The following is a 13,800-nucleotide window of genomic DNA, read 5'->3' as shown; positions in this document are numbered from 1 at the left end:
ATCAACCTCTCCTTGTCTCGTTGATTGGATCGAATGACCAGCGGGCCTGCCCGTGGGGCGATGCATTGAGTGTTGATAGTCTACGTTTCTCATTAAATCAAGAACGCCTGAGTTTATTTAAAAAAAAAAAACAACAAAAAAAAAAAAAACGCCGTGAAGGTGGCGTCCGTTGAAAAAACCCCAGGCCTGATTGTTCCTTCCTCGTACCCCCATCCATGTCAGCTCAGTGGTGTGGCCCAGTTTAAACAGGTCGTTGGACTGACTGCCACAGTTGTGTCAGCCCGCAGTGACAGTCTGCGCAAGACGCAGGCCACGCGCTCGCAAAGGACGACGGGAAAGTTGTCTGTGAGTCATGGCGGATCAGTTTGTGTGTTGACCAACCCTGCCTTCCGCTTGCGCACTTTGACTCTCCTGTATCAAAGATTTCCAATATTTTATTTTGTGTTGAAACCTTTCCTGGATCGTTACAACCATGGATACCCGGCGGACAACACTGTGTGTTCTTCTGATGTTGTGCACAGGTAAGTATTTCCCACACCTGTTCCCCTTTTGAAAATGTCACCTGTTTTTACCTGTGAAAGTCGTCTGCATTTTGGATCGGCTGTGCTGAGGCCAGCAAGAACATGCCTCGAGTGGCTTGCCAATCCTTCGGTGTTTCCGTAGGGTTGGGTTTCGTTGAATACAAAATGAGGGCTGTATTGTATAATAAATCTAGATGTAACTGCAAGTAAGGACGTAAGTGTCTTGAAGTTGAACACTTACAAATAGCAACACAGCGAGTTGCTGAGCGAAAACAGCGGAAAATGGAAACGCCTTCCTGGTTGTTTGTCCCAGCGCTGGGTCCGTTTGTTGTGTGTGACACAGCGGTTTTCTGCCCTTTGATTCAAGACGGTTTTTGTTGTTGTTGTTTTTTCTTGACGAAGTGAAACGATTTCACACTTAGTTTGCATAGAATGAATCAAACGTTTTAATTATTTTATTTGAGGGCAGCATCAATTGAAATTTGTTCCAACTCAGAACTGAATCATACATAGTAAGACAGAACGTTTTCTTTTGAAGCCAGCAGAGGAAAAGTCAGAACTGAAAAGGTATACAGGTCTGCATTAAGTCTGCTTTCATCAATTCATGGCAAAAACAAAAACAAACTATTAAAAAAAAAAAAAAAAAAAGTTGAAAGAATAGTAATAATGAAAATTTTCACCAAGTTTCTGTTCAATGAATCTCCGTGCACACACCATAATTATGTTCAAGGAAGCACCAGTGTGAGGGATTGGCTGTTTTTGAAGCTGGGTTTTTAAGTTTTCCTGCTGTTAGTAATTTTAGTAAATTAATTATTACTACTGCTTTTGTTTAACCCTCTACTGAGGTTCTATTAAAAGTGCGGTGTACTGATTAGTTTTATTAGTAATAGATTCAATTCCTAAATATATAGCATAATTTACAATTCATTAAATGATATTAAGTTAATTAACCGATTTTAACAAATTATAGTATTAATATTCATACTACTCCTCAGACTCTGAGTGTTAATGACTTTAATACTAATATTATAACAATGATGATATGTTTTTTACATAGCAAAACAAAATGCACCAAAAGCACTTTGAGTTCTGTGCACTTGACTTCAGTGGGGAGGAAAAGCTAATTTTAAACTTAGACAGTTCACTGTACAATGTGATTCTTGACTTATGTGGGAATTTGCTCAGTGGGTGAGGAAAAGTTAATTTTAAAGACAGTTCAATGTACAGTGTGATTCTTGACTTGTGTGGGAATTTGCTCAGTGGGTGAGGAAAAGTTAATTTTAAAGACAGTTCAATGTACAGTGTGATTCTTGACTTGTGTGGGAATTTGCTCAGTGGGTGAGGAAAAGTTAATTTTAAAGACAGTTCACTGTACAATGTGATTCTTGACTTGTGTGGGAATTTGCTCAGTGGGTGAGGAAAAGTTAATTTTAAAGACAGTTCAATGTACAGTGTGATTCTTGACTTGTGTGGGAATTTGCTCAGTGGGTGAGGAAAAGTTAATTTTAAAGACAGTTCAATGTACAGTGTGATTCTTGACTTGTGTGGGAATTTGCTCAGTGGGGAGGAAAAGCTAATTTTAAAGACAGTTCACTGTACAATGTGATTCTTGACTTGTGTGGGAATTTGCTCAGTGAACTGAATCTGAATCTGTACCTATACAGTACTGTGATCTAATATAATATGATGTTGTCAGATAACAAACAGATTTTTAAAACCCAAAAATCAAACCCCTCCAAAAAGAAAAAAAAAAAAGAAAAAGATACGGAAACATTTTCTAGTAATACTAATATTTTATGCCTGAGTCAATTCAGGAACTCAACTTCAAGTTACAGAAAATTTTTAAAGAATTAAATTTTCAGTAAAATGGGAATTCATACATTATTATACTGGCCATCATTCCATGTATGATGTATTGATCAGCATTATGTCATAAGAATATAATTGTTTTGAAATTAAGTTAAAATTCCTCACTGATAATGCAGGGTACGATGTATAGTAAATTTTGTTTTGTTAAAAACAAACAAAAAACAAGGAGAAAAACACACAAAAAAGTAAAAGTTTTTTTTTGTTTTATTTAATGTAAAAGACAGAGTATAATCCATAAACATCCAAGAAAAATGCCATCACACACTTGAAAATCATGCAGACAATTCTTCAGAATAAGGGGACTCTTTCTGGGTCTTGGTTGAAGTGGAGAATGAGTACTTCTTTGTGACAACAAAGTTTGTGTAAGACTTTTGAAGAAGTATACTGGCTGCACTCATGTCCCAGAGGAGCTAGGTTGAGCTGTTTGAGATTGCAGACCTGTGCACACCTGTGCAAAGTTAGGTGTGGTGGGTAAGGAGAGGGTTGGTTGGGGGTCTGGATATAGCTCTGTGTGGTAATAATAGTGTACACCTGTAGGTGCTTTACCTGTTTCTGGGATTTATCATGTAAAAATGTAATTGACGTGAATGGTTACATGTATACATGTGTGTGTGTGTGTGAATACTGTAACTGTGTTTGATGCCCTTAACTAGTTACAGGTTATATATACTCGTGATACTGTGTGAGTGAGTGTACAGAGTGTATATAATATATGGGTGTGAATATGGGGGTAATGCCTGTGTATAATTTATGTGTGAGTTTTGAGGGTGGGGCTTCGTAGTGGGTAGGTGTTTGGCATACAAGTAATTTGCCTCTGTGTGTGTGTGTGTGTGTGTGTGTGTGTGTGTGTGTGTGTGTGTGTGTGTGTTGTATTTGTGTGTGTGTGTGTTGTGTTTGTGTGTGTGTGTGTGTGTGTGTGTGTGTGTGTGTGTGTGTGTGTTCTCTCGAAAGGTGAAACCTGAAATGGGATTTGTTTTCATTATGTAATACAGTATGTGAACAGGTATGATCTATACATGTTGTCTTATATAATTTATAAATTATATTTTTCAGTTTGTCATTTGGGTTTTTTTTTTTATTGGAAAGTTGTTCCATGAATAATAATAATAATAATAATAATAATGTACATTTATATAGTGCCCTTTCTCTCTAAGAGCTCAGGGCTGACAAATCAACCATGACTACTCTACTCAGCCCCCACCCCCCACCCCAACCCACCCACTCTCCCTTTCCCACTCTTCATACATATATCCGAAGTGAGCTGACATGGGTGTTGTTGGAGAACAAGTTGAGAGTGCTTAAAAAAAGTAAGTTATAAATAGATCAGGTTTTAAAAAGATGAATTTTTAGTGATGAGAGAAAAACAGAGTATAGAATCAGATGCACCGATATGATGAGGAAGGTTGTTCCAGATGTCAGGAGCAGCAAAAAGAAAGAACGTTCACCATAGGTTCTTGTATTGACACCAGGAAGTTTCTAAAGGTAACAGTTAGAGGAAGAGCAGAGATTTCTTGTGGGAGTGTAAACACTGATAAGGTCAGAAAGATATAATGTAGGTCCTGCAGAGTGGAAAGCAGAATAGCAGAGACACGCAACTTTGTAAAATTTGTATAAATTCTCGCTTCAGTAGGGAGCCAGTGTAGAGTGTGGAGGTGAGGAGAAATGTGATCAGTACATGGGACTCAGAGAGTCAGACGGGCAGCATTGTTTTGAAGTTTTTGAATTCGCTGAAGAATATTCTGTGGACAGCCTATGTGAAGAGAATCAAGTAGTCAATTCATGACAGCACAAAAGCAGAAACTTATAAGAGTTTTAGTAGAACAACAGAAAGGTACCGAAGGACAGAGTTGATGAGACAATTGACTACAGGTATACATAAAATTTGTATTCAGAAAAGTTGAACACAGCAAGTCTGATATTGGTGATAATCAAGAAATTTTAATGGAATATATTATTATTATTTTTTTAATGAAAATGTATTTTTTATCTCATTTATTTATTTTTAATTAATTTATAATTCTGTTTATTTAACATTTTGTAAGCTGTATTCATCAGTTTGATGGTTGCCATGGAAAAGACCTGTGCTGTATTTCAGAGCTGTGCTGTCTGGTGCAGACCAGATCATTGACTGCCTCCTTCACTCCAAACCCAGCCATCAAGGGCAGTAACCAGCACACAGTCAGATGCGATTTCTCCCTGGATCAAGGGGATAATTTTCAAGCCCTGAATTTATACCTGGAGTCTGAAGCCCCAGCAAATCTTGTGGCCATCGTTCTTCCGGATGGCACCGTTACATGGGGCGGCAGCAATGTTCCGGGAAACATGAAGCAGAGAGGGTATCTGCAAGGGTCAAAAACTGAGGGTCATCTGTCTCTGGTGCTGAATGACACAGTGTGCAGCGACAACAGTAGAGTCTACCTGTGTGCTTTGGACGTCTTCAACGCTGAAACTGGCTTGTGGAAACCTCGTGAGACGGTAGCTGTGCAGGTTGAAGGTGAGTTAGCTCCTGTTAAATAAAAATTGAAATGAACATTTGTAAGGTCATGAATGCCTGTGTGAATAGTAAAACTAATCTTTTACAAATTACAGACTGGCAGAGTTAGAGTATGTGTGGTCTTCAGTTACTTCCAAAAGTTCTTCATGAAATAAACTATAGTTATGAATTAATGTCATATTAAATTTGTGTGTATTGTACATTGTTTTAATGTTTACATGTCAACAGTGATTCATTTCGTGCATTGCATAAATTCACTGTGGCTTGGATGATGCAAATGGTTATGATATCAATGTAATTTATATTACACTTGCAGAGAACTTTGAAGACTTTGCAATTGCAGCTATAGAGAAAAAAAGATAAAAAGGTCAAGTGGTTTTGCACTGTGTAGGGTGAGCAACCTGAATTCCACACACTGAAACTTATCTGTTTGGGCAAGAAACTAAGAACTAAAAAAGTACATGTAATGAATTATGTCTTTTTGTTTTTTTAATTTCTTTGTAGTGCAATAGTCTGAATAAATCTGTATTTTTCATACATGAACTAAAATGTGTGACCTATGGTTTTATTTGCTTCAAACATTGACAGCGTGTTTGTCAGTGGAAAAGTAAAAATGAAAAAAGTAAATCATGTTATGAATGATGAATTATTTTTTAATGATAAATTTCACCTAGTAATGATAAAATTGTTCATTTTATTGTAATATGAATTGATCACTAAAATCGAAATAAAAATTATTTTTTTTCAAGTGTCTTCCTTGTGTGTATTAATCTTTCTGTCTGAAGAAGTAAATGTTGACTGGTAATTGTCATAACAATGTGTTGTCAGCTGCCCCACTGGCTCCCAGCGCAATGGATACACCGCCAAATTCAGAGAATGCCACAGAGTTCTCTGAGCTTGAGTTCCAGTGCAGTGGGAATGTGGGCCGGCCAGCGGGCACCTTCCAGTGGTTCACCTTTGTTGGCAGCTCTGGTCAAGAAGTGACCGAAAAGGTCTGTTCACATTATTATATATAGTCATTCACTGTGCTGTTTCAGGGTTCTCTAAGAACTTTTGGTTTTCCTGCATTGAAATATTCTTCTTTTTTTTTTTTCTTTTTTTCCAACTTTTTTTTTTTTTTCAGATGAAGGTTTACAGATAATTTTGAATATAATTATCATATTATACACTGACAAGTTACAACAGTATATTATTCTGAATATCAGTCATTCCACATCAAGATCATGTGTAGAAGTTAGAACACTAATTCGTTCAGTTTCAAGTTTGATCAATGTGCTGTTATAAAGTCCAGTTTACAGTGAAATCTTGATAATGGGAAGAGCTTCAAATATCCGTTTACACATTGATTTCAGTGGTATTAATTACTATTACTAAATACTATACCCAGTTTCCATCAAAATAATTTTGGCACAACAGTGGGTATTCTTTCACACATTGATTCTATGTAATATGACAATGCTTGGCTCACATCAAAGCATAGTCAAAACAACATGAATTCATTTACACATTGATTCCAAGTAATATTACAATGCTCGGCTCACATCAAAACAAAGCATAGAACAACAGGAATTCATTTAGTGATTTACACATTGATTCCATGTGATATTACAATGCTCAGTTCACATCAAAGCATAGTCCGAATTCATTTACACATTGATTCCATGTAATATTACACTGCTCGGCTCACATCAAAGCATAGTCCGAATTCATTTACACATTGATTCCATGTAATATTACAATGCTCGGTTCACATCAAAGCATAGTCAGAATTCATTTACACATTGATTCCATGTGATATTACAATGCTCAGTTCACATCAAAGCATAGTCAGAATTCATTTACACATTGATTCCATGTAATATTACAATGCTCGGTTCACATCAAAGCATAGAACAACAGGAATTCATTTACACATTGATTCCATGTAATATTACAATATAAATACAGTGCTCGGTTCACATGAAAGCATTGTCAGAATTCATTTGCACATTGATTCTATGTAATATTACAATGCTTGGCTCACATCAAAGCATAGTCAGAATTCATTTACACATTGATTCCATGTGATATGACAGTGCTGCCTACAGGTGATGGAGGGTATACCTCTGGGTGGATAACTAACTGGGTACAGACTGTAGAGTGCCTGTCTGTCTACAGGTGATGGAGGGTATCCCTCTGGGTGGATAACTAACTGGGTACAGACTGTAGAGTGCCTGTCTGTCTACAGGTGATGGAGGGTATCCCTCTGGGTGGATAACTAACTGGGTACAGACTGTAGAGTGCCTGTCTGTCTACAGGTGATGGAGGGTATCCCTCTGGGTGGATAACTAACTGGGTACAGACTGTAGAGTGCCTGTCTGTCTACAGGTGATGGAGGGTATCCCTCTGGGTGGATAACTAACTGGGTACAGACTGTAGAGTGCCTGTCTGTCTACAGGTGATGGAGGGTATCCCTCTGGGTGGATAACTAACTGGGTACAGACTGTAGAGTGCCTGTCTGTCTACAGGTGATGGAGGGTATCCCTCTGGGTGGATAACTAACTGGGTACAGACTGTAGAGTGCCTGTCTGCCTACAGGTGATGGAGGGTATCCCTCTGGGTGGATAACTAACTGGGTACAGACTGTAGAGTGCCTGTCTGTCTACAGGTGATGGAGGGTATCCCTCTGGGTGGATAACTAACTGGGTACAGAGTGTAGAGTGTCTGTCTGTTTACAGGCAGTGGAAGGCAGCCCAGTACTATCAGGGGACGGCTGCACGTTTACCAGGACGAGCCGGCTCAAGCTGAACCTGACCCGCACCAACGGCAACCAGAGACTGGTGGTGCGTTGCCGGGTCAACCAGACCCATGGCAACCGCGACGTGTCTGCCTGCACCGACCCGGACACCGACTTCTGCCGCATGAGTCCGCAGATCAACATACAGTGTAGGTTGATCCACTGATACATGTGGAGTTTGGGTGTGTGTGTGTTGGTGTCATGTGTCAGTGTGTGTCATGTGTCAGTGTGTGTTGGTGTCATGTGTCAGTGTGTGTTGGTGCCATGTGTCAGTGTGTGTTGGTGTCATGTGTCAGTGTGTGTTAGTGCCATGTGTCAGTGTGTGTCATGTGTCAGTGTGTGTTGGTGTCATGTGTGGGTGTCATGTGTCAGTGTGTGTTGGTGTAATGTGTTAGTGTGTGTTGGTGTCATGTGTCAGTGTGTGTTGGTGTCATGTGTCAGTGTGTGTTGGTGTCATGTGTCAGTGTGTGTTGGTGCCATGTGTCAGTGTGTGTTGGTGTCATGTGTCAGTGTGTGTTGGTGTCATGTGTCAGTGTGTGTCATGTGTCAGTGTGTGTTGGTGCCATGTGTCAGTGTGTGTTGGTGTCATGTGTGTGTGGGTGTAATGTGTTAGTGTGTGTTGGTGTCATGTGTGTGTGTGTGTGTGGGTGTAATGTGTCAGTGTGGGTTGGTGTCATGTGTGTGTGGGTGTCATGTGTCAGTGTGTGTGGGTGTCATGTGTCAGTGTGTGTGGGTGTCATGTGTCAGTGTGTGTTGGTGTCATGTGTCAGTGTGTGTTGGTGTCATGTGTCAGTGTGTGTTGGTGTCATGTGTCAGTGTGTGTTGGTGTCATGTGTCAGTGTGTGTTGGTGTCATGTGTCAGTGTGTGTCTGTCTCGTGCAGTTTGCTCATTGTGTTCCTGAACTGACACTGATTTCTGCCGCACATTTTCCTGCTGTTGGCTGCTTTTCCTTTTCTTTGTTTCTTTTCTTTTTCTCATCAATGTTTTATCTCATTTCTGATGATAATTTTTTTTCCAAAGTAGAAGAGTGCTGAACAATGGATGTGATGTGTGATGGTGTGTGGGAACAATGGATGTGATGTGTGATGGAGTGTGTGAACAGTGGATGTGATGTGTGATGGAGTGTGTGAACAGTGGATGTGATGTGTGATGGTGTGTGAGAACAGTGGTTGTGATGGTGTGTGATGGTGTGTGTGAACAGTGGTTGTGATGGTGTGTGATGGTGTGTGGGAACAGTGGTTGTGATGGTGTGTGATGGTGTGTGTGAACAGTGGTTGTGATGTGTGATGGTGTGTGAGAACAGTGGTTGTGATGGTGTGTGATGGTGTGTGGGAACAGTGGTTGTGATGTGTGATGTTGTGTGTGAACAGTGGATGTGATGTGTGATGGTGTGTGAGAACAGTGGTTGTGATGTGTGATGGTGTGTGAGAACAGTGGATGTGGTGGTGTGTGTGAACAGTGGTTGTGATGTGTGATGGTGTGTGAGAACAGTGGATGTGATGGTGTGTGTGAACAGTGGTTGTGATGGTGTGTGAAAAAAGTGGTTGTGATGTGTGATGGTGTGTGGGAACAGTGGATGTGATGTGTGTGATGGTGTGTGGGAACAGTGGATGTGATGTGTGTGATGGTGTGTGTGAACAGTGGATGTGATGTGTGATGGTGTGTGTGAACAGTGGATGTGATGTGTGTGACAGTGTGTGTGAACAGTGGATGTGATGTGTGATGGTGTGTGTGAACAGTGGATGTGATGTGTGTGATGGTGTGTGTGAACAATGGATGTGATGTGTGATGGTGTGTGGGAACAGTGGTTGTGATGTGTGTGATGGTGTGTGGGAACAGTGGATGTGATGTGTGATGGTGTGTGTGAACAGTGGTTGTGATGTGTGATGGTGTGTGGGAACAGTGGTTGTGATGTGTGTGACAGTGTGTGGGAACAGTGGATGTGATGTGTGTGATGGTGTGTGTGAACAGTGGATGTGATGTGTGATGGTGTGTGGGAACAGTGGATGTGATGTGTGTGATGGTGTGTGGGAACAGTGGATGTGATGTGTGATGTTGTGTGTGAACAGTGGATGTGATGTGTGATGGTGTGTGGGAACAGTGGTTGTGATGTGTGTGATGGTGTGTGGGAACAGTGGATGTGATGTGTGTGATGGTGTGTGGGAACAGTGGATGTGATGTGTGATGTTGTGTGTGAACAGTGGATGTGATGTGTGATGGTGTGTGTGAACAGTGGATGTGATGTGTGATGGTGTGTGTGAACAGTGGATGTGATGTGTGTGATACGTGTGCAGACCCTGTGACGGTGAGAGTGGACCGGGAAACCACCAGCTCCTATGAAGGGGCTGATGTCAGACTTCTCTGCATCACTGAGGCCAACCCCCCACCCTTTCTGTAAGTCTGCCCGCATGGAGGGCAAATGAACACATCTTCTTACACGTAAAGCTTGTATACATACGTGTGTAGTGTGTGTGTGTGTGTGTGTGTGACTGAAGCCTGAGTCATTGACACAGGGAACCAAGGATAAGTGCCCAAAAGCAGGTCACTTGGCTCTACCTAGGTAGGCTGTCTGTTGTTGGGCTGTCTGTTGTTGGTAGGTAGGCTGTCTGTTGTTGGGCTGTCTGTTGTTGGTAGGTAGGCTGTCTGTTGTTGTTGGTAGGCTGTCTGTTGTTGGTAGGTAGGCTGTCTGTTGTTGTTGGTAGGCTGTCTGTTGTTGGCAGGTAGGCTGTCTGTTGTTGTTGGTAGGCTGTCTGTTGTTGGTAGGTAGGCTGTCTGTTGTTGTTGGTAGGCTGTCTGTTGTTGGTAGGTAGGCTGTCTGTTGTTGGTAGGTAGGCTGTCTGTTGTTGGGCTGTCTGTTGTTGGGCTGTCTGTTGTTGGGCTGTCTGTTGTTGGGCTGTCTGTTGTTGGCAGGTAGGTCTGTCTGTTGTTGGCAGGTAGGCTGCCTGTTGTTGTTGGTAGGCTGTCTGTTGTTGGTAGGTAGGCTGTCTGTTGTTGGGCTGTCTGTTGTTGGCAGGTAGGCTGTCTGTTGTTGGGCTGTCTGTTGTTGGGCTGTCTGTTGTTGGTAGGCTGTCTGTTGTTGTTGGTAGGCTGTCTGTTGTTGGCAGGTAGGCTGTCTGTTGTTGGCAGGTAGGCTGTCTGTTGTTGTTGGTAGGCTGTCTGTTGTTGGTAGGTAGGCTGTCTGTTGTTGGGCTGTCTGTTGTTGGCAGGTAGGCTGTCTGTTGTTGTTGGTAGGCTGTCTGTTGTTGGCAGGTAGGCTGTCTGTTGTTGGGCTGTCTGTTGTTGGTAGGCTGTCTGTTGTTGTTGGTAGGCTGTCTGTTGTTGGCAGGTAGGCTGCCTGTTGTTGTTGGTAGGCTGTCTGTTGTTGGCAGGTAGGCTGTCTGTTGTTGGGCTGTCTGTTGTTGTTGGTAGGCTGTCTGTTGTTGTTGGTAGGCTGTCTGTTGTTGGCAGGTAGGTTGTCTGTTGTTGGGCTGTCTGTTGTTGTTGGTAGGCTGTCTGTTGTTGGCAGGTAGGCTGTCTGTTGTTGGCAGGTAGGCTGTCTGTTGTTGGGCTGTCTGTTGTTGGTAGGTAGGCTGTCTGTTGTTGGCAGGTAGGCTGTCTGTTGTTGGCAGGTAGGCTGTCTGTTGTTGGGCTGTCTGTTGTTGGTAGGTAGGCTGTCTGTTGTTGGTAGGTAGGCTGTCTGTTGTTGGGCTGTCTGTTGTTGGGCTGTCTGTTGTTGGGCTGTCTGTTGTTGGTAGGTAGGCTGTCTGTTGTTGGTAGGTAGGCTGTCTGTTGTTGGGCTGTCTGTTGTTGGTAGGTAGGCTGTCTGTTGTTGGTAGGTAGGCTGTCTGTTGTTGGTAGGTAGGCTGTCTGTTGTTGGGCTGTCTGTTGTTGGCAGGTAGGCTGTCTGTTGTTGGGCTGTCTGTTGTTGGCAGGTAGGCTGTCTGTTGTTGGCAGGTAGGCTGCCTGTTGTTGGCAGGTCTGTTGTTGGCAGGTAGGCTGTCTGTTGTTGGCAGGTAGGCTGCCTGTTGTTGGCAGGTCTGTTGTTGGCAGGTAGGCTGTCTGTTGTTGGCAGGTAGGCTGTCTGTTGTTGGCAGGTAGGCTGCCTGTTGTTGGCAGGCCTGTTGTTGGCAGGTAGGCTGTCTGTTGTTGGCAGGTAGGCTGTCTGTTGTTGGCAGGTAGGCTGCCTGTTGTTGGCAGGTAGGCTGCCTGTTTGTAAAGCACTAAAAGTCTGACGGAGCACACATGTTATATGACTTTGTAAGTATCCACATCAGTCAGTAACTCCATGTTTGTAAAGCACTTAAAGCCTGACTGAGCACAGGCATTATATAATTTTACAAAGTTGTTGCCATATACCAGTCAGTGACTCCATGTTTGTAAAGCACTGAAAGTTTGACTGAGATGTTATATAGTATCCAAATCGATCAGTGACTCCCTGTTAGTAAAGCACTGTACTTGACGATAACAGTGATGATAACGATAACAATGATGACAACGATAACAATGATATTAACAATGATGATAACGATAACAATGATGATAGCAATGATGATAACGATAACAAAGATGAAAACGATGTGCAGAGTGCAATGGCAGAAGGAAGGGGAGAACGTGACAAGGGAGGGAACCATGCTGACCCTCACCAACCTGACGCAGGCCGACCAGGGAACCTATGTCTGCACTGCCTTCAACACCATCGCCGGTGTCACCGCAAATGACTCTGCCACCGCCAGCCTCACTGTCGGTCAGTGGCACTGTTTGTCTTTTCTGTTTCTTTCTTTTTCCTCCATGCACCGAAGGTTCTGTTTGTTCTTGTTTTCCTTGCAGTGGGGGTTCTTTATGTTGTTTTTCCTCCTTGCAGTGGAGGTGCTTTGTGGTGTTGTTTTTCATCCTTGCAGTTAAGGTTCTTTGTGTTGTTTTTCATCCTTGCAGTGAAGGTTCTTTATGTTGTTTTTCCTCCTTGCAGTGAAGGTTCTTTGTGGTGTTGTTTTTCCTCCTTGCAGTGAAGGTTCTTTGTGTTGTTGTTTTTCATCCTTGCAGTTAAGGTTCTTTGTGTTGTTTTTCATCCTTGCAGTGAAGGTTCTTTGTGTTGTTTTTCATCCTTGCAGTGAAGGTTCTTTGTGGTGTTGTTTTTCCTCCTTGCAGTGAAGGTTCTTTGTGTTGTTGTTTTTCATCCTTGCAGTGAAGGTTCTTTGTGTTGTTTTTCCTCCTTGCAGTGAAGGTTCTTTGTGTTGATGTTTTTCATCCTTGCAGTGAAGGTTCTTTGCATTTTAAAGGGGTGTTACTATTTACATCAGTCAGGTACTGTTAATGTACTGATAATACATGTTCTTTCATTTCAGAGGAGCATATTATAACAATCAGTCAGGTATTGTTAATGTCATAATAATTCATTTTCTTTTGGTTTTAGAAAGCACATTATTACAGTCAGTCAGGTACTACTAGTGTACTACCAATAATATTTCTTTAAGGCAAGGGTTTTAATGTAAGTAGTAAAAATGTAATGTAAAAAAGTAGAATAGATGATCAAAACTAAAAAATGACATGCAAAGCAAACATACAGAAAGAAACAACAATTATATATATATATATATATAATATAATCATATAATATTATAATCATATAATCATTCATATACACACACACACGCACGCATATATATATATATATATATATATATATATATATATATATATATATATATATATATATATATATATATGCGTATATATATATATATATATATATATGCGTATATATATGCGTGCGTGTGTGTGTGTATATGAATGATTGATGCTGTTCCCCCAGATGTTGGGTAAGTGAGCCTACACATTGAGTGCCTTTTGTGCCAGTTGTGGAAAGTGTGTAATGATTGCCTGTTTTCTGCCACTGACCACAGAAAACTGGCTCCTTCTATGAGCTTCATCCTAATGACATGATGAAATTTTCCAACAGAACACCAAAGACAGAATGAATGCAAAAACTGCAATTTTTTTCTGAGAAGCTCTTTTATTGGACAAAGGGAAACGCTGTCTGTGATTGGCTTTTAGAGCCATTGGGGGATTGGGGTTTCCCGATAGAAGTTGACCCATCCGTTGTGGGAATGTACATGTACACATGAAATATGAATATAATAGTATTCATTTGTATGCACCCATA

The 13,800-nt window shown here is 41.5% G+C and overlaps 1 protein-coding gene across 7 annotated transcripts in view; it reads left to right on the top strand.

Moving 5' to 3' along the window:
- Positions 1-323: 323 nt before the first annotated feature.
- Positions 324-13,800, top strand: part of LOC143277537 (uncharacterized) — a 34,448-nt gene continuing 20,971 nt past the window's right edge. For 6 of the 7 annotated variants that reach the window (XR_013053752.1, XR_013053754.1, XR_013053753.1 and 3 more), the window contains exons 1-6: positions 325-521; positions 4,486-4,884; positions 5,713-5,876; positions 7,602-7,809; positions 9,956-10,055; positions 12,224-12,384. Coding sequence is in view for 2 of the 7 variants with exons in the window: in XM_076582416.1 (XP_076438531.1) it covers positions 473-521; positions 4,486-4,884; positions 5,713-5,876; positions 7,602-7,809; positions 9,956-10,055; positions 12,224-12,384 (1,081 nt within the window). In the remaining 5 variants the exon portion in view is untranslated. Of the gene's footprint in view, positions 522-4,485; positions 4,885-5,712; positions 5,877-7,601; positions 7,810-9,955; positions 10,056-12,223; positions 12,385-13,800 lie in introns of all 7 variants that reach the window. The other variant, XM_076582418.1, reaches the window with a different exon arrangement.

Source organism: Babylonia areolata, chromosome 34 (assembly GCF_041734735.1).
Source record: "Babylonia areolata isolate BAREFJ2019XMU chromosome 34, ASM4173473v1, whole genome shotgun sequence".
Taxonomy (NCBI): Eukaryota; Metazoa; Mollusca; class Gastropoda; order Neogastropoda; family Buccinidae; genus Babylonia; species Babylonia areolata.
Note: the sequence above shows the minus strand (reverse complement) of the source record. Positions and strands in the feature narration are given on the sequence as shown.